The sequence below is a fragment of the Macaca nemestrina genome, chromosome 5, assembly GCF_043159975.1.
Source record: "Macaca nemestrina isolate mMacNem1 chromosome 5, mMacNem.hap1, whole genome shotgun sequence".
Taxonomy (NCBI): domain Eukaryota; kingdom Metazoa; phylum Chordata; class Mammalia; order Primates; family Cercopithecidae; genus Macaca; species Macaca nemestrina.
Genome location: NC_092129.1, coordinates 96,621,262 through 96,648,516, shown reverse-complemented (window position 1 = coordinate 96,648,516; position 27,255 = coordinate 96,621,262). Strand labels below are relative to the sequence as shown.

Here is a 27,255-nt window from a genome sequence, read left to right as displayed (position 1 = left end):
TGTTAGGCAAATTCTCTGCCCCTGCTGATTGAGAAACACTGGGTGTGGGGCCCTGCAAGCTGCATTTCAACAAGCCCTTCAAATGAGTCTGACAACTAACTACAGGCTTAGTCAGTTCTTGTGCCACTGGGTGACTGTGATATTGGTAAAGACTGTAGAGAAAAAAGGAAGTTCAACAAGGCATGGGGAATTCTGGCCATTCAAGCAGCAGTGTGTATACTTATAAATGTGGCAGTTCACCATGGGCCATTCTTAAAAAGAAGTCTTTGCTCAGATGACTAAAGAGTCAGTGGTCCCTAAAACACCACACCACAGGTGAGAATGGGTTCCATGCAGATTAGATGCTCTCCACAGCTACTCGACTCATTTTTGAAAATGTGCAGAAGGGCACCTTTAAAAAGCTGAACATAGCCACGAATTCCAATTTCAAAGAAGCAGATATCTTTTTTAAAATTCTTTAAGAATATAAAAAATGATCCAAAAAACTATGTATTTAGTCTTGGAACCAGATCTGGGTTCTAAATTTATTCCATTGAATGTCTAAGATAAATATGCAGACATCAAACCAATACAGGCTTCAAAAACATAGTAAGAGTGTTGACTCTTATTGGATATTTTAAATTGTTAATTCTAAGTTATGGATATTAATCTATTTTCCTCAGGCTTGAGATTTTTCATAACAAAAATTATTTATTTATTTTGGAGATGGAGTCTGTCGCCCAGACTGGAGTGCAACAGTGCAATCTTGGCTCACTGCAACCTCCACTTCCTGGGTTCAAGCGATTCTCCTGCCTCAGCCTCCCGAGTAGCTGGGATTACAGGTACCCGCCACCACGCCCAGCTAATTTTTGTATTTTTAGTAGAGATGGGGTTTCACCATGTTGGCCAGGCTGGCCTCCAACTCCTGACCTCAGGTGATCCGCCCACCTTGGTCTCCCAAAGTGCTGGGATTACAGGTGTGAGCCACCATACCTCGACAAAAAATTTTTTAAATAAAGTGAAAGAATAACATATTCATATATGACAACTAAAGAAATGCAGCTGGAATTCTACAGCCATTGTGTCAAGTGGTAATGACGAAAATATGAAGATGGGACACTTTAACAGAAGATAACAGAAAAATACCACATTCTCCTTGTCTACTTTGTTTCATTTATTTATCTCCTTTCTTCTTACAACACGCCATACATATACAGGGCTAATGTCCTGTAAGAGATCCCTCAACTCCCAACACAAACCCTGCTGTGATCCAATACTACCATCACCACCTGCAAACTCTCACCTTTAGGATCTATTCTGCCCAGACACAATCCTGGACGAAGATTATGATTGATTATCTGAATTAAATCTTCACGGCTTGTGCTTTGAGGGCACCATATTTCTGTAAACCGGTTTCTTAAGGCAGGAGACAGCTATAAGAAACACAAAACTCCAAAGTGAATTTTTAAAACTATAAGGAAAGCTGTAAAACAAGTCTTGAAAGAATGTTGTTAGCTGTTAAGTCCAGCAAATACTACACACTTTTTATTATTATTATTATTATTATTATTATTATTTCTACTATCAGATATAATTAATTGAAGACATACTTTGTCTTGGCTCCTTACATTCCATGACACCTTCCAGTATCATCATCACTTTCTTAATAGACATGGTCCACAGGCCTTACAGACTAAGTAGTGGAAGCAGGATTCCAGCCAGTCCCAGTCAAATCTGAACTCTTCCCCTTAAGTAAAGATTCTTCCTTTTACTTTACCTTTACTTTGCATCAGGTACATAAATAATACTTCAGAGAAAATAAATACCTCTCTTCCCACAGAGAAGGGCAGTCTGATATAGGAGGAAGAAACTTCTTTTATGTGGCTCAAAGGGAGTGTGATTTTAAAAAGTATATATTCTACCTCTTGAAGAACTAGAAATTGTTTAGCCACTCCAGTGTTAGGGCCTTTGCCCCTGTAGATTCCTTTTCCCTCCACAAGGTCAGTTAACACTATTCACAAATGTTTGCAAAGCCCCATAAGCATCATTACTGGTTTGTCTGATTACTTTGTTATTACTTTCCTTTTACTTGATGATCATCTATCTGAGAGATCATATCTCTGTCTACCACAGAGACCTGGGAATAAAGAATACGTGTGTGTACCTTATCAGTATCCTAGACAACCAGTACCTCTGGCGTCCAGCATCCTACCTTGCTCTGCTTGTTAGGCATGCAAAACTAAAAAGTAACTTTCCTTTGGGTAAAAGTCAGCAAGCATTTACTTAAGGAAAACAAGATAATCTGACAGCCAAGCTAATATACACAAACTTGAAATCAGACTTCTCTGTGGCATTTCTACTTGCCCAGAAGCCAGTTTTTGTATTTTGAATGTGATGTATTTTATTCCCTCTTTTCAGAGCATATCTTGAAGCACAGAGACAATCTTTCATCTTATGATACTGAGGAAACCTAGGCCCAAAATATCATTTCAGCTACTCACCAAATTACCAACACTCTAATTGCCCTATTTAAGATCAACCCCTCTGTTTCTTCTCATCATCCCTGACCTGTTACACCACTCTCTTCCTAACTTTAATAGATCGGGATCCAACACATAGTGTTGACTTCTCTACTGAAAGGTTTCTTGAGCCGGAAACCAACAAGGTTGTTGGTTCCCGAATATATCTGAACACAACCCTCTGAACATAGGAAGTACCCTCTGCCCTTTACTTTACCAGCAGTCCGAAAGTGACACACATAACCCTTACGAGAACAAATAAGCTCCATCTACAAACCATAAGAGGTTCCTGGTTGTGACTTTTTTGTCAGTTTAAAACCACGCATGAAAGCAGAGGTGTGTTTAAGAAAGTGGACTCTAAAAACAGAGGTTACATTTAAATTTCAGATCCAACTTTTCTCATCCATAAAACTACAATAATAACTTTCTTGCAGAGCTCCTGTGAGCTTTCTCAGGGTAACATATGTAAAGGGTTAGGTAAAGTGACTGTAACAATGACATTTCAGGCACATACACAAAGTGAGATATCAAATAAGGAGATATTTGTGTCAGAATTGTTTTCTAACCCAATAATTATTTTAAAATATTTTTGGGTTTTTAAACTTTTACCCAGTTTTTACCTAACATACAATTCCAAATCCATTATTACATACTATATTTACAAGTACCAGTAAGCAGAGGTCAAAAACTAGAAAGAAAATGTGCATCAGAAAAGTTTTACCTCCTTTTTTCCAAAGTCACCCCCAGGGTTCATGGTTGCTAGAATACGAAATTTTTTCCCAGCAGTCAACAGCTCTACTTCACTATCCTTGTCCTCCGGACTGCCTTTTTCAGCTAATACCAGAGACTTTTCTACTTCAAGGACACTAAAAGAAAAATTGAAGAACAGTGAAAAGGGCTTATACAATCTTTCTATTTTACAGTCTTCAATGCTCTGTAAAAGAAAAAAAAAAAGTTATCACCTATCTAATGAATTTTTACTTAACGGTTTCCTATCACAAATTTTAAAATGACTCAGTATCTCAATTCCTGTGTAATAATGGCTATTTCTGATCAGGAAAAAAAAACTTTTCCACTTATAACCTATTAAGGCATTGGTCTTAAAAATGAATAACTTGCAAGAAAATAAACAAATTGCATGCCTTATCATAATAGCCAACAACTAGAAAGAACTCAGATATCATCGACTGGTGAATGGATAAACAAAATGTGGTATATCCAATACTATTCGGGATAAAAAGGAACAAATTAATAATATGTGCTGAAATAGGAATGAACCTCAAAACATTAACGCAAAGTAAGAGAAGAGACCTTTTAACTGAAATACCCAGAAAAGACAAATCTACAGAGACAAAAAAGAGATTAATCAGAAATTTAGTGTAATGAACACAAAGGATTCTATTGAATGATGGAAATGTTATAAAACTGGATTGTGGGCCAGGCACAGTGGCTCTCGCCTATAATCCCAGCACTCTGGGAAGCTAAGGTGGGGAGATGACTTGAGGCCAGGAGTTGGAGACCAACCTGGCCAAGATGGTGAAAACCCATCTCTACTAAAAATACAAAAATTAGCAAAGTGTGTTGGCTCACGCCTGTAATCCCAGCTACTCGGGAGACTGAGGCACGAGAATCACTTGAACCCAAGAGGCAGAAGCTGCAATGAGCTGAGACTGTACCACTGCACTCCAGCCTGGGCAATACAGCAGGACACTGTCTCAAAACAAAACACAAAAACTAAATTGTGATGGCTGCAAAGCTTGAAATCACCTTGCAAAAATTATGAATGAGAAAAAAATCTAACAAAAAGTTATGACAGTAAAAAAAAAAAAAAACCCCACAAAACCTGTCCTAACTGACTCCATCTTTCTTCTAGCCTCCAAGCTGCCCTTGTTCATTCCTGGGCGTAGGCCAAGTAAAGTACAGGAGAAATTTAGTTTATAGTTTAACTTTAAAACAAAAGTAAAACTAACCTTCCCAAAACTAACCCCCACCTTCATAAAACTAACTACAAGGTTAAAATTACGGCTCAGGACACAGCCAGAGGTCACAAGATTGAATAACCTTCCCAACTGCTCCTATAACATCTCTATTATAAAACCTAAGATTAGTGTTTAAGGTACTTTTCAGACCCTGATTCTGACAGAATGACTAGCACCACCTAGAATGGAAACCCATACCAAGAAAGTCGCTCAACAGGTCTTACGATCCCATGAACTTATTCAGGGCAACAAGACAACTCAACTTCCTGTGATTTCAACCCTGTCCCAACAGGATTCCCCATTCCCTAGGCCTCTGACCCTAGCCTCGGCCGGGCACACTGGCTCACACCTGTAATCCCGGCACTTTGGCAGGCAGAGGCAGGAGGATCACTTGAGGTCCGGAGTTTGACACCAGCCTGGCCAACATGGCAAAACGCCATCTTTACTAAAAATACAAAAATTAGCTGGGAGTGGTGACACATGCCTGTAGTCCCAGCTACACAGGAGGCTGAATGAAAAGAATGGCTTGAACCCAGGAGACAGAGGTTGCAGTGGGCCAAGATGGCATCACTGCACTCCAGCATGGGTGACAGAGGTAGACTTCATCTCAAAAAACAAACAAAAAAACCCTAGCCTCCAGGCCGGGCGCAGTGGCTCGCACCTATAATCCTAGCACTTTGGGAGGCCAAGGTGGGCAGATCACCTGAGGTGAGGAGTTCAAGACCAGCCTGGCCAACATGGTGAAACCCCATGTCTACTAAAAATGCAAAAATTAGCCAGGCATGGTGGCACACACGTGTAGTCCCAGCTACTCAAGAGGCTGAGGCACAAGAATAAAACCTGGGAGGTTGAGGTTACAGTGAGCTGAAATCACACCACTGCACTCCGGCCTGGGAGAAAGGGCAAGACTCTGTCTAAAAAAACAAACGAACCAACCAACCTCTATCTTCTAAATTTTTAGGGAAGCTGATTTGAGTAATAAACTCCTGTCCTTCCACTTGGCTAGCTCTGCAACTACTAAATTCTTTCTCTATTGCAATACCACTAACTCAGTGACTCAGTTCTATGCATATAGCTTGCAAGAAGAATCCATCATGGGATTATAAACTTACTAAAACTCACTGAATTATGCATGTAAACTATATCTCAAAAGAGAAAAAATGGGTGTTACTACATCAAGATTCATATTGGTCTGAGGTCTAATGACGGCTTACAGCCATGGGATAGGATTCTGACTACAGTTCTTTCAAAATATTAAGAGAGTAGGCCTATAATTCACCTTAAAAAATAGTTTTGACTTTGGCTCATGTTTTAGCCCTGCCATTCCACGATCCCATTGTTCTGGTTATTTATATAAAAAAAAAAAAAACCTAGAAATTTAGGAAACATTGAATGCTAAAGCCAAAAGTCATGGTAATACACCAATAATTTCAAGCATTTACTAAGGTGCACCTATGAGGAGTATTACTGTGCACAAGATTATCTATAAAAATCACATCAATCACCTGAGCAAAAATATCAAACACAAGGCAAACCTCTCAGGCACGTACCTGTTGAGTCTTTCCAAGACAGAGTCATCGGCCAATGAGATCTCATCCAAGAGGAAAAAGCCATCCTCCTTCATGGCCTGAACCAGAGGCCCATCATGCCACTCAAAGAGTCTTGATGTGTCAATTTCTTCCTATAATTTGAAAAAGTGGGGAAAATTAAAGGGCAGGTGGCTCCACAGACAATATACATGCAGCTGGCTGGTGTTTCCAGGGGTGAAGTAGGCATTCCGAGGAAAGTAAGAATCTGAGAACAGGAGATAGAACTTGCGCACCAGAATGCTTGTGAAGGCCCTTGTAGACCGGAGAAAATCTGCAGATATGCACATTTAACCAAACCAGAACCCAGCTCCAGAAACCCCACCACAGACTCATGCACAGCTAACTGCAGTTTTTTAAAATAACTGGAACACTTGCTCCTGGACAAACCTTGTCTTTTGGCTTTTGTCTCACTGGCCGCAGGCCACCCAGGAAGTCTGATGTCTCCATGTGTAAGTGGCAGCTGACAGAGTATAATTTCTGATTTGCCAAGGCTGCAAATACCTGACAGATAGTAGTTTTCCCACACCTGTTAGAGATATGCAACTGATTAACAAGGTATGTGTTTCAAATACACATCCATAAACACCCCCCTCAGCAAAAGAGAAGAACCACTGTAGGAGTCTCACTGCAGCAGCAAACAGTGCTGGCCAATGTGGAACCTCAACCCCAGGCTCACGGCACCCCTCTGCACGACTGCACTCTCCCATATTCCTTATCCAGAAGGTATGTACTGCACAAACTCCATCCTAGTTCTATCAACAATCACCGGCTGGGCGCAGTGGCTCACGCCTGCAACCCTAGCACTTTGGGAGGCTGAGGCAGGAGAATCACTTGAACCCGGGAGGCGGAGGTTGTGGAGTGCCAAGATTGCACCATTGCAGTCCAGCCTGGGCAACAAGAGCGAAATGCCGCCTAAAAAAAAAAAAAAGCCACCACCAAGGGAGGGAAAAGAAATCTAATCCTTACAGACTTTATAGACTTTCAACAGACACTAGTTTATCTGCTCTTCTCTATACACGTATAGAATGAATCTCACTGTTTAAAAGAACTAAACAGACAAAAACTGCCCTCAATGCGATGAAGCAAAAAATCATCCTTGCCAGGTACAGTGGCTCATGCCTGTAATCCCAACACTTTGGGAGGCCAAGGCAGGAGGATCACTTGGGCCCAGGAGTTTAAGACCAGTCTGGACAACACAGTGAGACTCCATCTTTTTTTTACAGCAGGGCTTCCCTCCTGTTGCCCAGGCTGGAGTGCAATGGCATGATATCAGTTCAGTGCAATCTCTGACTCCCAGGCTCAAGCGATTCTTCTACCTCAGCCTCCTGAGTAGCTAGGACTGCAGGCAGACGCCAACACAACCAGCTAATTTTTGTATTTTTAGTAGAGACGGGGTTTTGCCATGTTGCCCAGGCTGGTCTCGAACTCCTCAGCTCAAGTGATCCACCTGCCTCAGCCTCCCAAAGTTCTGTGATTGCAGGCATGAACCACCACAACCAGCTGAGACTCTGACTTTACAAAAAAAATTAAAAATTAGCCAAGGGTGGTGGTGCATGCCGGTAGCCCCAGCTACTTGGGAGGCTGAGCCAGGAAGATCACTTGAGTCCAGAAAGTCAAGGCTGCAGTGAGCCATATCGCACCACTGCACTCCAGCGTGGACAACAGAGTGAGACCCCATCTCCAAAAATAGTAATAATAAAGTCATTCTTTTCCATAAACAAAGAACTAGTCTGAAGAACTAGTCTGAACAGTAACAGATCTCTTAGTTTCTTCTGTTTTTTTTTTAGAGTACATGTGCAGAATGTGCAGGTTTGTTATATAGGTATACAAGTGCCATGTTGGTTTGCTGCATCCATCAACTCATCATTTACATTAGGTATTTCTCCTAATGCTATCCCTCCCCTAGCCCCCCACCTGCTCTTAGTTTCTTCCTTAAAAAGAGAAAAAAGAAGAAGGAAGAAAGGGGGGATTAACACTTTCATGAGTTTTTCAGCAATAACTCACGTAATCCCATGGAATTGAAATGAACCCTCATGAGTCATTGTCACAGATCTTTACCCAGTGTCTCCAACCAGCAGCACAGGTTCGCCAAATTCCAATGCCCTTCCCACCAGCATCGTGAGTCTCCGCATGCCCTCAGTCCACACGATGTGGCCGAAGTTAGACTCCAATGTGGATATCTGAGTAGACAATTTCCCTATCCAAGAAAAAATAAATATTTAGATTCTAATGAGTACAACTCAAATCATACTCCTCTAGGGATTTTGGCCTACTCACCCAGCAATTTTACAACATTTTCTTTGGAGAAAAGAGATTGAGGACACAATTTTTTCTTGAAATGTTTCTCAAGGACTTCTTGAATCACATCGACTTCCTCCTGCTTCCTGACTCGACCTGCCAGAAGCATGTAACCTGGGAGAAGGAGGAGGAAGAGGAGGAAAGGAATCATCAAGTGTCTACTGGAAACACCAAGGGACATTGAGAATATGGAACAAGAGCAACTCTCATACGCTGCTGGTGAGGTAGAAATCTGAAAAACTACATGGGAAAACTAGGAGAGCCTATTACAACTAACCATATACCTGCCCTATGCCTCAGCAATAGGACTTCTAGTATCCTCAAACACAAATGAACACGTGTGTGTCAAAAGACATATACACGATGTTCAGAGAAGCTTTATTCATAACTAAAAAATTAAAATGATCCAGATGTCCATAACCAAGAGAATGGATAAAGAAACTGTGGCATCTTCATACAGTGGATTACTATATAAAAAGAAAAAGAAAAAATAATGAAGTCCTGATACACATAACAGCATGACTGAATCTCACATCAGGTTTAGTGAAACACCCAGAACCCAAAGAGTACATACTGCATGATGTCAGCTAGGTGAAACTCAAGGACAGGCAAAATTCTTTTCAATCAGATTAGTAGTGATAATCAGACAGGAGTCAGTTAGTAGTGACAGTAGTCAGGGTAGTGGTTACCTCCACTGGCAAGAGACCTACTGAGTTATTGGAAATATTCTAAATCTTGGTCTAGGTGATGCTTTACATGGGAAAATGCTTTACTGTATGTTACACCGCAATAAAAAAGTTTTGCTGGGCACGGTGGCTAACTCTTGTAATCTCAGCACTTTGGGAGGCCGAGGTGGGCAGATCACAAGGTCAGGAGTTTAAGACCAGCCTGGCCAACATGGTGAAACCCCATCTCTATTAAAAATACAAAAATTAGCCAGGCATGGTGGTGCATGCCTATAATCCCAGCTACTCAGGAGGCTGAGGCAGGAGAACTGCTTGAATCAGGACCCGGAACCAGGAGGTGGAGATTACAGTGAGCTGAGATCACGCCACTGTACTCCAGCCTGGGCTACAGAGGGTGACTCTGTCTCAAAAAAAAAACAAAAAAAGTTTTTAAAAAAGTATTCCTCTATGTAAATATTCTTTACAAGTAGAGAAAAAAATCTCTTCTACTACTTTTATATACTCTTCTTACTTATTAACTAGCCCATTAATCAATCATCAGCACTTTTCAAATCAGAAGATTCCAAAACACTGTGTATCCTATCACGAACAGTAACACATTTTTCCCATGCATTAAAGGAAAACAACAAAATCTGAGTCTTGGGTTATATAAATTATTTCTCTCAGAATGCCAATGTTTTCTGACAAATCAACTTTCTGTATGTCTGTAAGGCACTAGCCAGACCACCTCTGGTGACACTGCAGAAAAATCGCCCACAAAGCTACCATCAACCATCTGCCTAAACTCCCAAAGAGGCTATGCCCATATCCTGACTCCCCCATGTGGCTACCTGAAGCAAAGAGTAAGAAAACCTTAGCAACCAGTCCTTATTAGCACGGAGGCCTGCAGGAATAAGATCACTTACAAAAGCTGTTACAACTGGAGGGAAACAGGCTCTCTGGAATACCTAGTCAAATGTATGTATCAATCACAATGTGAGGCAAGATTTGTTTTAATAAAAAGTTTGACATTTAACGTAACTATATATTGAGAGCATTTGACTGAAAACACACCATCATTGGCTAAATGCTGTAGCCAGTCATACTCCTTCTCAGTCGGCTCAGCCAATCTGTATCTTTCAGCCCATCTGAACAGATCACGAAGGGTAATGAAGCCCTGCTTTCCAGCAAACACTGAAGAACTTCTGCGATAGGACTGTTGAAGTATCAAAACAAATGAAAAGTGGCATTAGCTGCAATGCTTGGTAAGTTTGTAGTACAATGTATATAAAATTTGTAACAAATTTATGCTCCCATTAAAATAATTTCATTTCACTGAATAAGATTAATTTTTAATGCAAATAACTTGTAATATTCTGAAGAAAAATGTTCAAATTCATTTTTAAATTAATAATATAAATGGAATTCCACATTTCTTATGCCACATACAAAAAAGATGATTAATAGTAATGCAAATGGGCCAGGAGCGGTGGCTCACACCTGTAATCTCAGCACTTTGGGAGGCCAAGGTGGGCGGATCACGAGGTCAGGAGATCGAGACCATCCTGGCCAATACAGTGAAATCCCCTCTCGACTAAAAATACAAAAATTAACCAAGCATGGTGGTACACGCCTGTAGTCCCAGCTACTCAGGAGGCTGAGGCAGGGGAATCGCTTGAACCCAGGAGGCAGAGGTTGCAGTGAGCCGAGATCACACCACTGCACTCCAGTCTGGCGACAAAGCAAGGCTCCATCTCCAAAAACAAACAAAAAGTAATGCAAATGGTGGCAAAGATGCAGGAAGATTAGTGAAACAATGTGGAACCATAATGATAGGAGTCTTCATTATGATTAGCTTTCTAAAAAGAAGTTTGACAATGTATACTTTCTGATAAAGAATACTTTTGCTGGGCAAGGAGGCTCATGCCTGTAATCCCAGCACTTTGGGAGGCCGAGGCGGGCGGATCACGAGGTCAGGAGATCGAGACCATCCTGGCTAACACGGTGAAACCCTGTCTCTACTAAAAATACAAAAAATTAGCTGGGCGTGGTAGCGGGCACCTGTAGTCCCAGCTACGTGGGAGGCTGAGGCAGGAGAATGGCGTGAACCCGGGAGGTGGAGCTTGCAGTGAGCTGAGATCGCACCACTGCACTCCAGCCTGGGTGACAGAGTGAGGCTCCGTCTCAAAAAAAAAAAAAGAATAATTTAACTCCATAAGATAAATGGAATTTGTAAAGATCAGCTGTAGCTTTGCAGCTGACTAGGGCGAGCCATAAAGAATTGATCTCTTTAATTATGTCCATTCAAGGACTATATCCATTTAAAAACCAAAAACTGCAGTTTTCCCTAAGCCAAATTCCATTCTAAACAAAATGCTTCAATATTATGAATAAATACAAAATTATCATCATATGTAAATATCAGAAAAATTTTAATGACGTAAAGTTGTTGATTGATAAAAGAAAACTAAAAATATATATTAGTGGGAAGCACTTAAAAGACCTCTACTTGAAGGCCAAGAACTGTGGTTCACACTTGTAATCCCAAAACTTTGGGAGACCAAGGTGGGTGGATCCCTTGAGCCCAGGAGTTCGAGACCAGCCTGGGCAACATGGCAAAACCTTGTCTCTACAAAAAAAAAAAATGTAGCCTGGCATGGCGATGTACATCTGTGGTCCCAGCTACTAAGGAGTGAGTAGTCAGAGATGGGAGGATCACCTGAGCCCAGGAGGTCGAGGCTGCAACAAGTTATGATTGTGCCACTACGCTCCAGCCAGGACAGTAGAGTGAGACCGTGTCTTACAAAAAAAAAAAAAAATTCTCTGCTTGGAAAAATACATCAACAGGTTCTTTTTTCTAACAAAAGCAGCCATGAAATTTTGATCACCAACTATAATCAACACATTCCATTTGAAACTAAGTACCTGAAGATCCAACATGACTTTAACCAACTTGCTGCAGTAAGAGGGTGGCAAACTACACCGCTTGTGCAAGATTGTTTCCAACTCAGAGCTAGGTAACTCATCAAAGTGCAATTCCACAAACCGATTCCTGAAGGCTCTAGAAAGGACCTAGACAAAGCACAGAAAGAATACGGTAAAAGGTGCCTTTTAATTTCCAATATGGAGGCTCTGACATTCACCATAAAATATTAAAGGAGAGGTAAAAACATTTCATCCTTACTATGAAAAATCTACGATCTGATATGGTAACAAATTGAAAGAAGGAGACATATGCTACACACCTTTCTGCCTCCATAAAGTCCTGGGGGATTTTGGGTGGCAAAAAGCATAAACCGAGGGTGTGCTTTAACAACTTCCTGTGTTTCTGTTACGAGCAATTCACGGTTGTCATCCAACAGTCTATTCAGTGCCTCTAACACATCAGTAGGGGCCAAATTTAATTCATCTAAAATAATCCAATAGCCTTTTCTCATAGCATCAATAAGAACACCTAGGAAGAAACAAACAGTGTATAAATCAGTCCAAAGTTTTAAAATGCGTTATGTACAATCAACAAATCCTAGGTTATCATTAAATTTCAAAGCAAATTAATTTCTGTAGCTAGTCTTGCCTCAAAACAAATTATGACACTGCAGATCAAGGAGGAATAATTTTCAATTAAAATAGTCCCTTTTTTCCCCCACAGAAAAGAATCCAAGGCTGAAAATACCTCATGTTTCTTGTATAATCTTTCCCCTGCAGTCTAATTTCATTTAAGTCACCACATTCTGTTGTCTATTCCCAACTTCCTTTGGCTAACACCAACCCCATTCTCTGAATCCCTAGAAAATAAAGCAGCAGTTCAACTCCCATCTTGAAAATTTGCCCCTAGTCCTGTATACAGCCAGCAAGGTTAGTAGAACCTAAAGAAAGCCAGCAACTTATGCATCACCCCTTAACTATCTTAGCTCAGGCATCAAGAAAAGCTGGTTGTTACAGCAAAGGTCCATGTGCCTCTCAATTGGAAAGGATGAAGAATATTACTTAAGGAAATGTGTGTGAAAGAATAAATACCTATGTTCATGGAATGGAATCTTAACCCTACCTTCTTTAAAGACAAGCTTCCCTGAGGAGTCAGATGTGTAACAACCAATGTACTCCTGGATATCCGTGTGTTCATGATTGTTAATACGCACACAGTGGTTGCCAGTAGCTGCAGCCAGCCACTGGATCAGGCTTGTTTTACCTACTGATGTCTCTCCCTGAATCAGCACTGGATAGGTTCTGTAAAAGATTAGCCAATTAAGCAACTTAAAACAAAAAATTACAAAGCTGAGAAACCAGAACTGAGTATTGGTTTGTTTTGTTTGACACAGGGTTTCACTCTGTCACCCAGGCTGGAGTGTGGTGGCGCAATCATAGCTCACTGCAGCCTCGACCTCCCAGGCTCAAGTGATCCTCCCACCTCAGCCTCTTGAGTAGCTGGGACTACAGACATGCACCACCAAGACCAGCTAATCTTTGTATTTTTTGCAGAGACAGAGTTTTGCCATGTCGCCCAGGCTGGTCTCAAAACCCTGGGCTCAAGTGATCCAACCGCCTTGGCCTCCCACAGTGCTGGGATTACAGGCATGAGCCACTGCACCTGGCCAAGTACTGTTTTTTGTTTTCTAAAGAATGACAACATCATTTAACAGCATCATTAAAAGAGCATTTTTTTTCTTTTTTTTTTCCTTTTTACATTTCTGGAAATTGCAAGAAGCAAAGAACATTTTTATTCCTATACACTGAGAAGCTTCTTTGTAAAAATTATTCCTCAAAACATACTAAGAAAAGCAATTCCAACTATGCTGGCAACATTTGTAAGAAACTGTAAGTAGAACTTTTACTCATTTACTGAATAATTTGTGGTATTTATCAGCAAAATAACAAAAGACAACTTTAAAGATAGATAAAATCATCTGCATCCATAGTGCTCCCTCCAAAGCTGCACAACTAGAAACAATGTTTTCTACCAGGAAAAAGTTATAGTACTGACTTTTGTAAGTAACTGTTCAGTTGGCCAACGAATAAGAATAAAGCTCTCTGGGCCGGGCGCGGTGGCTCACGCCTGTAATCTCAGCACTTTGGGAGGCTGAGGTGCACTGATCACGAGGTCAGGAGATCGAGACCTTCCTGGCTAACATGGTGAAACCCCATCTCTACTAAAAATACAAAAAAAAAATTAGCCGGGCGTCGTGGCGGGAGCCTGTAGTCCCAGCTACTCGGGAGGCTGAGGCAGGAGAATGGCCTGAACCCGGGAGGCAGAGCTTGCAGTGAGCCAAGATCTCGCTACTGCACTCCAGTCTGGGCGACAGAGCGAGACTCAAGTCTCAAAAAAAAAAAAAAAAAAAAAAAAAAAAAGAATAAAGCTCTCTGAAAGTTAAGGAAGTTAGACCAAAATGTCTTCAATGCCTATGCCTGTATCAAGTTCAGGACAGCGAGAAAAAAGCCCACACACCCTGCAGAGACAACTCGGACTATATCTCTCAGGTTCAGCTTCACAGAAGATGTGAGAATGTATGTCTCATCTATTGTAGGCTCCTTGTCTCCCACCGCAATCCAGTAACCTTCAACCTGGATAAGCCGACCTCCTTTTGGCTCTGGAATAGGCTGAAAGACACAGAAGTTCAAGGAATAACCCACAGTTGCGCATTCTTTCAGAGAAGGGCATAAAGTAGGAAAAGAGCTACTTGTTGAACAAGCTGTCTTGTTCTGCATACTTTCAACATTAAAACTGAGTGAAATACGAACATAAAATTGTGAGGAATGACAACAAAATGGTGTTATATATTGGTTTTAAAAATGAAGTGGAGTAGGTGGGTTTGGAAAAAAAACTGAATCAAAACAAATTCCCAGAAGGTTTATGTATCAGTTTTCTTCTATCACATATCAAAATGCCCACTCCAAGTATTTTTAACAACATGAATTTCATATAAACCATGTTCCCCGAAAAAGGGCCAGTGTTGTAGTAAGGAAGGAGGTTTTGCAGTATCACACTCTCGATTGCCTGGAAGACATTAAAAATAAAACTGACTTTTTAGAGCAACTAGACCATTAAGGATAATATTGTGGATAATGACATAACTTTGCTGAGATATGGTTTAAGTTACTAGGTTCGATTATATAAATTCCCATTTTTATAAGTAAAAGAATCGCTAAATGGTGGTCAAATCTGTAACTATGGAAAAGTACTCTTCTAGAGCATTTGGGCCCCAGATTTCAAGCTACACGTCTAGGCCCTGCTTTTAAGGCCTCCTCAGTTGAGTTGAGAAGCAACAGGGGGAGGGGAGGAAGGATCTTTTTAAGTTTCTGTCACACCCTGAGGCACACATACAAAAAAAGACCAACTGGAAGAGACTGGTATTTGATTACAACAATGGTAAAAGCCAGCCTGAGCCTTTTCTCAATGTTTTCACAATTTACCAAAAGTATTTATGCATGTGTTACTTGTACGATTTTTTAAAAGGCTGAGTCCAAAGAAACCCCAAGTCCCAAGGGCTCTCTCTTCCTAATGAACAAGCAATCAACATGTAAACAAGCCAATTTACATGTTGATTGTGAGTCAGTTTCTCTCAGCCTCTTTCAGTCCCATGCTATTCTGTAATTTCCTGTCAAACCCAAAATGGCTATTGTTTATAATAGTGCCCCCACTAATGCCCCCTCAGAAAAGGCCCAACTATCAATCAGAAGGTATAGATTATACTTAACGGTGTAGTTAAACTATGCAGATAGTGAAACTATGGTGTACCCATCCAGTGAAATAATATGTGGCCCTTAGAAGGCATGTCACAATGAATTCTGGTACAAAAACAAAAATATACCCAAGATTCAGTTAGTTTAAAAAGGAAAGCTACAGAATATTCTTATGGGCCAAGCACGGTGACTCATGCCTATAATCCCAGCATTTTGAGAGGCCGAGGCGGACAGATCACGAGGTCAGGAGTTTGAGATCAGCCTGGCCAACAAGGTGAAACCCAGTCTCTACTAAAATTACAAATATTAGCTGGGCATAGTGGCATGTGCTTGTAATCCCATCTACTCGGGAGGCTGAGACAGGAGAATCACTTCAGCCAGGGAGGGGGAGAATGCTGTGAGCCGAGATTACACCACTGCACTCCAGCCTGGGCGACACAGCAAGACTCTATCTCCAAAAAAAAGAATATTCTTATGAGACAGTCCCACTTACATTAAATGCATATTACAATTTACCTCAATAAATCAACACATACATACCAAAATTCGGATATGTAAATAAATAAAATACATACATTATACAATTTATCTGGAAACATTATCCACAGTATTTAAATATCCAAAGAGCACGCTTATTGGAAACTTGCACCATCTAAATGTACGTTTCTGTAACGTTTAAACTTTTTGCAACAGATTACCTTTATAATTAAAAAGTTATGTGAAAAAAAAAAACAACAAAAAACCAAACAGCTGAAAATTTGGTAATTCAGCCTCTCAAGTATAACAAGTCAAAAATAACAAAAGAACATACCTGCTTCAGCAGACTCTTGACATTGCCAGAGACGATGTGTTGACAGATTAGCTTCTGAACTATTGGGTGTGATGCCCTGTCAAGCTGTGTTAAGAAACCCAAACAAAAACCCTAGAAAGAAAACACAAATATGCATAATGCTAAGTAACCTTCTGCAATACAACCAAACTTATTTCTAGAACAAAATTTAACCTCTTGGGTGATGCTGCTTCCCAACTTTTAAATATAGTAAGGTGGTAGATAAAGGGAAGGGTAGGCCAGGCACGGTGGTTCACGCCTGTAATCTCAGCACTTTGGGAGGCCAAGGCAGGAGGACAGCTTGAGCCCAGGAGTTTGAGACCAGAGTGGGAACACAGTGACACCCTGTCTTTATGTATAATTAAAAATAAAAATTTTAAAATAAAAAGTAAAATATTTAATTTAAAAGGACAGGGTAGATGTGGTATGAGGTATTCTGGGCTGATCTGACTAACTGGAAAGCACAGGCAATCTGGCATATGCATCCCTATTCCTTCCTTCCCATGAACCCATCCAGCAAGCTCATATCCTGTCAAAGAGACTTCAGAAAGACCTCATAGAGTGAACGCTGAATGTTGCCACATGGATTGGAGGCTGCAAATCGCAGGGCCCGGCACAGAGTTCGAAGGCTGTAGTGAGGTCTATGGCCAGTGCCATCCACCAATTTGGTCCCCGACTCTTTCCGCAAAGCTGTGTAGAAGCTACAAATAGAATAAAGGTCAGGCAATTTTATTTACTAGTAAGTATCCATTATTATCGATTCTCTACAGAAAACCCAAAGGACATTTTTTAGATCACAAATCGTCATGCCTGCATACAACTTCCTAGGGCATGCATCAAAATATCTTAGTCTCTTTTAAATCTACTTTTCACGTACTCAGAGCTATCTTTCAAAATAAAAAAAAATGAACACCTATTTCCTTTAGGAAACTGGGAAGTACAATGTGCAATTCCTCTAGCAAAAAGGTACTGATAAAGAGAGGTGAGAAGTTTCTGTGTTCCACAGTCTGTTCAAGCTTAAGAGGCAAACAAAGTTCCTGTGCAATCTAAAATGGGGATGAATAAAGACATGGCAAACAATGCATGGTGTTTTGAAAGGCTACAAATATGGCTATAATCAGTACTAACAAAATGTTAAAAAGCAGGAGGATACGCTTACCATTACTATTGTCACTATCACACTTTAGAAGTCCAAATGATGACAGGATGGGAAAAGCTTCAGACTGAAACATGAATATCTTGCACTTTGTGAAATTCATGATCAATTAGCACCACAAGATCAAATGTAACCAAGTGTGCATGCATCACAGATGAAATCCAAGTTCCTGCCCAAATGAGCTTTGTCTTATCTCTTTGCTATCTAAAAAAATATTTTTTCTTTTGTAGAAAGAATCTATGTTTTGGAACTGGGTTTTTAATATATGGAATATATACTACTTGTACTCTCAGTATTTTATAAGTACCTCATTTTATCTCTTTATCTCTTTAGATAAAATGAGGTACTTATAAAAGTTTACCTTTAGCATCTGGAATCTTAACTATACATATTTACACTTTTGTCCAAATATTCTTGGCTAACAGAAAGTATTCCAATTTAGGGTGTGGTGTGGTAAACCGTTCTGAAGCATTCTAAACACACGCCTCGTTGACTAATCTATTTAAGATTTCAAGACCAGGTGCTGTAGCTCATCCCTGTAATTCCAGCACTTTGGGAGGCTAAGGCTGGCAGATCACTTGAAGCCAGGGGTTCAAGACCAGCCTGCACAACAAAGCAAAGCTCCTGTATCAAAAAAAAAAAAAAATAGAACTCCAAGTCTTCATTTCCTTACATCCTACTCAGTTTTATATGTAACTTTTTTCACTTATCACAACCTAAAATTACGGTACATGACTTCTCCAGAATTAAAGCTCAATGAGAAGAACCAGGATTTTGTCTGCCTTACTCATAGCTATATCCCTAGCACCAGGGCACTCAATAAGTATTTGTATTAAGGAAGAGAAAAAATACACAAATACGTAGTAAAACATTAATATCACCCTATTTCAATCCTTTTACATGTTGTATTTCTTTCTGGAGAACACACAGTTAAGTTAGTGGCCCAGAATGATACAATTAGTTTCTCATAGAACCAATACTAGAATTGAGGTTATCTGACACAAAAGATTGCACATTGTCTATATGGCATACAAAAAAACAGGAATAAGTCTCAAATTAAAGCACCAAGCCACACAACTACTCTATTATTTATTAGGCTAAGCTTCCATTAATTCCAAACCTGACACAATTATATTAACCCTTTTCTCCTTATATCCCACGTAGCTACTACAAATATTGCAAATAGAAAAGTAATCTTCTTCAAGACAGGTCAAAATGCAAGCCATGTACATCTCCAAGAATTCAAACTCTCAGCTATGAATATACAGGTAATCAGGAGAGCATTATCTGATAGTTTATATCTTCTCATAAGTAGTGATTCATAGCTTTCTATGTAATTTCCTTAGAAAAACCTGAAGGAGTTCATACTAGGTTCCAACTTTACCAGAGAATCTAAATAATAATCCTGCTATCAGTTTTCTCAAGTTAGAAGTAAAAAAGAATGCATATTTGTGTGTGTGCACGAGTAGCACATTTTCATGTTCAGAGAAAGAGTTTATAAAGACATACCAAAGGGAACCTACTTTATGATTCCTTGCACTGTATTCTTGTTCACACTCAATCCTTTCAGATAATCTACAATAAGAACCTGTAAGTCTTCTTTACTTTCCAATTCTTCTACATAAAGTTCTGTGAACCTGTAAAACAATACATAATAAACACTTTTTAGGAAGTTAATACAATTACGTTGACAATAGAAAAACATGAAACAGAAGAAGATATGTCAGCTCATTTTAACTGCTTATAGTATAAAATGTCTTTCAACCTGAGATAGAAACTGATCATAATTAAAGGACAATGTAACCATTACCAAAAATATACCATTATTGCTTCTTCTATGCAATAAGTCTTCTATGTATAGTCCTTACAAGAAGAAAAAGACATAAAAATAAGAATTAATTATCCTCATTTTCAGGTGTTTATCATAACCACATTTGTTTAAAAAAATAAGTGCAATAAAAAACAAGCCCCTCAACATCAGAAACAAAATGGTTGAAGAGAAAACAACTACTTTAATGTAGTTTCTAAAGCTTCCCTAAGAAGCTTTTATTACTTTATAATGAAGAGACAGGATCTAATAAAGTTACTATTTTAAAACTCAAAATGAAGTAAACGGTTACCAATAATAAATCTGGTCATTTATTTTTTCCCAAATGTTACATACATAAATCACCAACAACTAAGTACTTTGTTCATGTCAGTGCTTATTGGTGAAAAATAAAAGAAACTTAAAATGCCTTTTCAAATCATTAGCCTCATCCAAAGAGGACTGTGTTCCTAAAATGTACATATACTGGTATATGCTTTCCTGTTATATTGTGTTATGAAATTTTTCTAATCGCCAAAAGATTATCTGAGGAAGAAAAGATTTTTATTTTCAACAATATCCACTGACATACTAACACAGAGGGAAAAATTCTCCAGTGTTCTGAAGATTCCCATATGCCTACCACCTACAGAAAGTACAGGAATACGACAAATAAGGTAATAAAGATTCCACTATCAGAGGCAATTTCAAGCATTGCTTTAAAGTTTGGTTACATTAATATTACTAATCTATAAATAAAGAGAATCTTAAAAGGAAGTCCTGGTAATCCCAGCACTGTGGGAAGTCAAGGCAGGCAAATCGCTTGAGCCCAGTTAGAAACCAGCCTAGGCAACATGGCAAAATCCCATCTCTGCTAAAAATACAAAAAATTGAGGCTGGGCGCAGTGGCTCACACCTGTAATCCCAGCACTTTGGGAGGCTGAGGTGGGCGGATCACAAGGTCAGGAGTTCGAGACCAGCCTGGCCAACAGAGTGAAACCCCGTGTCTACTAAAAAAAAAAAAAAAAAAAAAAATAGAGAAATTAGCCAGGCATGGTGGCGCATGCCTATAGTCCCAGCTACTAGGGAGGCTGAGGCAGGAGAATCACTTGAACCCAGGAGGTGGAAGTTGTGGTGAGCCAAAATCACATCACTGCATTCCAGCCTGGGCAACAGAGTAAGACTCTGTCTCAGAAAAAAAAGAAAAAAAAAAAATAGCTGGGTGTGGTGGCATGTGCCCATAATCCTGGCTATTCAGGAGTCTGAGGTGGGAGGTGGGAGGACCACTTGAACCGGGGACTTGCAGTGAGCCAAGATCACACCACTGCACTCCAACCTAGGCAACAGAGCAAGAACCTGTTGCAAAAAAATAAAGTCTCCAAGAACCAACCCCTCACCTGTTTCTTATTCCTGGTGGGAGATTTCTTTTGCCTACATCAGTTGCTGGATTCATGCAGGCAAATAAACGGAAGTCAGGATGCCGAACCAGTGGCTCTGTTAAGAGAAAATTATAAATTTTCACAAAGGTATGATTATCTAATTCCACAGAACCCCCCAGGGCCAGCCAGCCTGATGCTGACTACTCACACCATCCTTGTCTTTTCTGAAACTCCCCTGAAATAACTTTCCAGACCTATGTATTCAATCTAATCTTATACTGCAGTCTTTTGTGGTATGTTTATTCACTGTTACTTATCTTTTACCAACCATTTACCTGTTATTTTATAAGTGTGTCTATTATCCGTAACTCAAATACCTTGTCAAATTATACTATTCTTCTTTGCATTCCACATACCACCCAACAACAGCTCAATGTACTTTGCAGAAAATTAATATCTAAAGAATGAACAAATTTCATTGGGAGGCCCACGTCATCCTTCTAACCCAAAAAAAAAAAAAAAATCTCACTCTAAAGTGGCCGTAGGGCTGGACAGCAAGTCAAATCCCAAGGGACTCAAGTGCTACTACCTGTGTCTCCTCGATCCAGCAACACCAGGGATCCAGAGGATCCTTCAAGCAAACCACTCAGACATTCTAGTATTTCTGGAGCAGCCAAGTTAATCTCATCCAACAAGATCCACTCTCCTTTCTTTACAGCCTGAGCTAATGTACCCTAGAAAAAGATAAAATAAAATGGTAAGAATGTGTCAAATAAAGGCACACTTGCCAAGAATAGTTATGCAAGCAGGGTTAGAAATAGAGGCACAGGCCCATCAAGGTATAGGCCCATCAAGTAGGAAAGATTTCCTATACCTTAACTGCCCACTGGCTGACAGCAGATAGGTAAGAGTTAAGGCCAAGTTAATTTTTTAAATGTCCAAAAGGGTCAAGGGAGTATCTTTGAGCCTAACACAGAGATGCAATAAACTAAATCCTCTCATTATGTGGATGGTCAGGTAAATAGCTTACATTGTAGTCAGGTGTTTAAAGGCACCCAAGTGGCTATTAAAACTTAAAATAAATACAGGGTCAGGCTATACCAAGATTAGACAAATATCTAAATCCCAGAGTGTTTAGTGATTCTCATACACAGCCTTTCACACCTGCTGAAAATCAAAATGCATCATCCTTTGACTTTAGTACACTCGTGTTATCTCTTCAAATTCTATTTCCTAGAGCAATACAAACAAATCTAATAATCTACTCAGTTGACACATCAAAAACTATTTTACTATTAAGGTTGCTTTATGCTTTTGTTTTCATGCTAATCCTAACAAAGAATCTACTACAAATTTAACTGAAAAACATAAAACAGAACAAATATATTAACTCCAGTATATTACTAAGTCATAAAACATAAGCCTTGTTTTGAGAACACAACAATTTAATTGGTTTTAGAAATAATCCTATTAAAAATAATTCTCGGCTGGGCATGATGGCTCACGTCTGTAACCCTAGCACTTTGGGAGGCTGAGGCGGGCAGGTCACTGGAGGTCAGGAGTTCAACATCAGCCTGACCAACATAGTGAAACCCCATCTCTACTAAAAAATACAAAAATTAGCCAGACGTGGTGGCACACACCCTTAATCCCAGCTACTTAGGAGGCTGAAGCAGGAGAAACGCTTGAACCTGGGAGGCGGAGGCTGCAGTGAGCCCAGACCATGCCATTGCACTCCAGCCTGGGTGACGAAAGCAAAACTCTGTCTCAGAAAAAAAAAAAAAAAAAAAAGGAATAGTTCTGGGGCCAGGGTCAGTGGTTCATGCCTGTAATTCCAGCACTCTGGGAGGTCAAGGTGGGTGGATCACCTGAGGTCAGGAGTTCAAGATCAGCCTGGCCAACATGGCAAAACCCCATCTCTACTAAAAGTACAAAAATTAGCCGGGCGCGGTGGCACACACCTGTAATCCCAGTTACTCTGGAGGCTGAGGCAGGAGAATTGCTTCAACCCAGGAGGCAGAGGTTGCAGTGAGCCAAGATCGCGCCACTGCACTCCAGCCTGGGTGACAGAGTCATACTCCGTCTCAAAAAAAAAAAAAGAATTCTGATGACCAAATTTTCCACACCCATAACGTATGGTTGAGTAGACCTTCTTTGTTACTAAAACACCATCAAGTAAGACTCCTGCTTCCTCTAGGGCTTGATCTAAGGACTGTCACAGAAATGAATTTTTTTTAAATGCCCAAGTCACAAATATTTAACCAAGTTGATCCTTCCTACAGGGTTACAGGACAGCAAACAGTAGAGATGTCCATGCCTTGGGATTAAAATTGGGGCACTGAAGTTAACGGTTCCAAATCCCTCTCACATCCACACACTCTTTCCCTGGAGACACACATGGCAAGAGAAAGAATCCAGAGTTCACTATCTGTCATCAATTGCATCTTTAAAAATAATAATAGATCCAGCAATCTCACTTCTGGGTATTCCCCCAAAAAATCTGAAAACAGTATGTTGAAGGGATGTCTGCAATCCCATGTTCATTGCACCACTATGCACAACAGTCAAGATACAGAATCAACCTATGTTTCCAACAACAGATGAATAAAGAAAATGTTGTATATATACATATATACAAACAATAGAATCCTATGGAAACTTATTCAGCTTGAAAAAAGAAATAAATTTTGTCATTTGCTATGACATAAATAGAACCAGAGAATATTATGCTAAGTGAAACAAGCCAGGCACAGAAAGACAAGTATCGCACGTTCTCACTTATATGTGAAATCTAAAACAACAGAACTCAAAGAAGCAGCCAGCAGAATGGTAGTCAGCAGAGGCTGGAGAGTTAGGGAGTATAGAGTAACAAAAGTATAAAGCCTTGGCCGGGCGCAGTGGCTCACGCCTGTAATCCCAACACTTTGGGAGGCTGAGGCAGGCAGATTACGAGGTCAGGAGATCGAGACCATCCTGGCTAACACAGTGAAACCCTGTCTCTACTAAAAATACAAAAACAAAAAATTAGCCGGGCGTGGTGGCATGCACTTGTAGTCCCAGCTGCTCAGGAGGCTGAGCCAGGTGAATGGCGTGAACCTGGGAGGCGGAGCTTGCAGTGAGCCGAGATTGCGCCACTGCACTCCAGCCTGGGGGACAGAGTGAGACTCCATCTCAAAAAAAAAAAAAAAGAAAGAAAGAAAGTACGAAGCCTTAAATTAGACAGAAAAAATAAGGTTTCTTCCCTGTGAGATATATATTGCACAGCATGGCAACCATGCCATAAATAGTAAATAATAATGTATTGTACATTTCAAAATTACTAAGGCAGTACATTTCAAATGTTCTCACCACAGAAATTGGTATGTGACGTGATGAATATATTAATGAGCTTTAGTTATTTCACACCGTATTCATAAATCATAACACCATTTTGTACTCCATGAATATATACAATTATAATTTATCAATTTGTACTTTCACATTTTTTATTTAAATAATGATGGTGCTCATTAAGACCTTTTAATTGCCATAATTACCATGAAAGACATTTTTCAAAATCTTCCCCCAAAATCATTGTTTCATTAAGACAATACACAATAGTAACCTGCCTGAAACTTTGTGTTTTGCATAAAATCACCATTACCATAAGCTAAATAACGAAAACAGAAATACCTCTACAAATGCAAACAATAAGGTATTTTCAGTCATTTTCATCTGTTGTTGGGCATGGTTGAGCCTAAGACCAAATGCTTCCCATTTCTCTTTTATGAGTAACCCTAAAAAAGAAGACAGACAAGAATTTAGTACACATTTTGAGTTGTAATATATACAACTTTTAAACATAAACAAATACAATTAACAAAATACACAAAAAGTAAGCATCTTACACAAAACACTAAGTCTAAAAACTTATATAATGCTAACTAAAAGCCAGACATGACACTAACTAGCCCAGATATATGCATATACATGTATTAACTGCCTCATTTATCCCTCACAACAACCCTCTGGACTAGTTATTTTTATTCCTGCTTTACAGATAAGGAACCACACAGAAGTAACCTAAGCCAGCAAAAGCCTCTTGGCTATGGAATCTAGCTCCTTAGAAACAAGCTTTTTCTCAGGAAATGTGCCTTACTGACCACTAAATAGTACTTGCACATCAGCATTACCAGTCATCTGTTTTTGTGGAAATCATGTAAAGAATGGGGCACAATACTTCACAATTAGTCACTTCTGCCAAAGTCCCAGAATCTCCAATTTGTATTGCTTTACTCTTCGCTAAAACTCTTAATCTGTTAACTAAAGCCCAGCCCCATGCCCTCCACCATGGCAGCCTGGGTCACATCCTTACCAGTTTCACTCTCTTTTCCATCCTTGTTAACAGCAGACTTGTGTACATGCTGCATTAGTCTCAGGAGATCATGCCACCGTTTCTGTCTGTAACAGGTCTGAATGTGCCCCAAGAACGTAAAGTTTTGTTTCTTGGAAAATGTCTGAGCAAAGAGTTCCTCAAATGCCTCCCGCAAGGGTAGCCAAATAAGCTTATGGTCCACCGGTTTATAACTGAAACAGACATAGGTAAATGTGACTCACAAACTTCTAAAGTTAACAAAAGTTAGAAAGCATGGCTCAGAAAATAGGAGTAGGTCTCAGATTTCATTTAAAGTTAGAAACACTACCGAAATATTTAAAATCTACATTACAGTTTTAAATTGTAATCTGTTTACCTCATCTCAAGCACTTGAATGGCCTATAATGAAGGTAAAAACTATTATTAGATAAAAAGTGTTATGAAAAAACTAGCCTAGCATGGCTAGCCTAGCATGGCTGTCCCAGCACTTTGGGACACTGAGGGGGTCGGATCACTTCAGCCCAGGAGTTCAAGCCCACCCTGGGCAACATGGCAAAATCCTGTCTCTACAAAAAAATACAAAAATTAGTCAGGGGCAGTAGCACACACCTGCAGTTCCAGCTACTTGGGAGGCTGAGGTGGGAGGCTTGAGCCCAGGAAGTGGAGGTTGCAGTGAGCCAAGAACACACCACTGCCACTCCAGCCTTGGCAACAGAGCCAGACCCTGTCTCAAAAAAATAAAAGTAAAAAAACCCTGAAAGTCCTACTTGAATAGTAAAATTCACATCATTTATTTTACCAACATGTCTACATAAATATGTATAGGGCATAATAACAAACCATCCATATTTCATTAAAGTTGACCAAAATCCAAGGAAAAATAAGTATCTGAAATTGATCTACACATGTACATTAAACACAGCCCACACATTATCAGTTAGGAGAAGGAAGAGTAGGAGACAGCAACGATGATATTGCTTTCAATGGGATAAAAATTAGGGTAGGGCACGCAAAAAAAAAAAAAAAAAAAAAAAAAAAAAACCTTAGCTATTGCAATGGTTCGTGGTACTCCAAAGCTCAACCTGTACTTCTTAGTATTTTGATCTTTGTTATTCCTTAGCATTAAATTCCTCTGGCTAATGAGCTAGGAAATTAACTTAAATTTGAATATTTGGGGGAGGTAAGAGATAACTTTTTACAAGGTTGAAAAACATTGCTCTAGCTTAAACATACGATGTCTAAGAGGCAATACTTATTCCCAGAAAATCTTAAGTATACAATTTTGTGTAGCATACCATTACAATTCAAGAAGAATGAGATAAACTTTATTTCCATGAAAAATAAATTGAGAACTGAAAAGGTACCAAAAACATAATAAGGGAATTCATGGATTACTGCTGACTTACTGGCCTAGTGAGGGAGAAACAATGAGATGAGTAAAACCCAATGGCCTGATACTGAGCATCTGAATCTGAGAGTCCAGTTCCAAAGAGAAAAAGTTGAAGAGGAATGTCAAACTCACTTTCACTTACTCACAGCACTAACACATTAGTATATGCATTTCTTTAGTCCATTTATTTAACAAAAATGTATTGAGGCCAGGCACAGTTGCTCATGCCTGTAATCCCAGCACTTTGGGAGGCCGAGACGGGCGGATCACGAGGTCAGGAGATCGAGACCATCCTGGCTAACACGGTGAAACCCCGTCTCTACTAAAAAGTACAAAAAACTAGCCGGGCGAGGTGGCGGGCGCCTGTAGTCCCAGCTACTCGGGAGGCTGAGGCAGGAGAATGGTCTAAACCCGGGAGGCGGAGCTTGCAGTGAGCTGAGATCCGGCCACTGCACCCCAGCCTGGGCGACAGAGCAAGACTCTGTCTCAAAAAAAAAAAAAAAAAAAAAAGACCAGACTGGGTAACAAAGCCAAGATCTTGTCTCCATAAAAAATTTTAAAATGGCCAGGCGCGGTGGCTCAAGCCTGTAATCCCAGCACTTTGGGAGGCCGAGACGGGCGGATCACGAGGTC

The 27,255-nt window shown here is 39.9% G+C and overlaps 1 protein-coding gene across 2 annotated transcripts in view; it reads right to left on the bottom strand.

Moving 5' to 3' along the window:
- The window catches only part of LOC105496567 (midasin AAA ATPase 1), a 186,540-nt gene that overhangs the window by 94,337 nt on the left and 64,948 nt on the right, over positions 1-27,255 (bottom strand). For both annotated transcript variants that reach the window (XM_071096725.1, XM_071096726.1), the window contains exons 16-33: positions 25,233-25,444; positions 24,551-24,654; positions 21,468-21,612; positions 20,897-20,993; positions 19,216-19,329; positions 17,090-17,237; positions 16,519-16,629; positions 14,473-14,624; positions 13,078-13,256; positions 12,275-12,483; positions 11,955-12,101; positions 10,104-10,245; positions 8,344-8,478; positions 8,125-8,263; positions 6,454-6,592; positions 6,028-6,158; positions 3,220-3,364; positions 1,283-1,412 (exon numbers count right to left, since the gene is read on the bottom strand). In XM_071096725.1, coding sequence (XP_070952826.1) covers positions 1,283-1,412; positions 3,220-3,364; positions 6,028-6,158; positions 6,454-6,592; positions 8,125-8,263; positions 8,344-8,478; positions 10,104-10,245; positions 11,955-12,101; positions 12,275-12,483; positions 13,078-13,256; positions 14,473-14,624; positions 16,519-16,629; positions 17,090-17,237; positions 19,216-19,329; positions 20,897-20,993; positions 21,468-21,612; positions 24,551-24,654; positions 25,233-25,444 — 2,579 coding nt within the window. The remainder of the gene's footprint in view (positions 1-1,282; positions 1,413-3,219; positions 3,365-6,027; positions 6,159-6,453; positions 6,593-8,124; positions 8,264-8,343; positions 8,479-10,103; positions 10,246-11,954; positions 12,102-12,274; positions 12,484-13,077; positions 13,257-14,472; positions 14,625-16,518; positions 16,630-17,089; positions 17,238-19,215; positions 19,330-20,896; positions 20,994-21,467; positions 21,613-24,550; positions 24,655-25,232; positions 25,445-27,255) is intronic.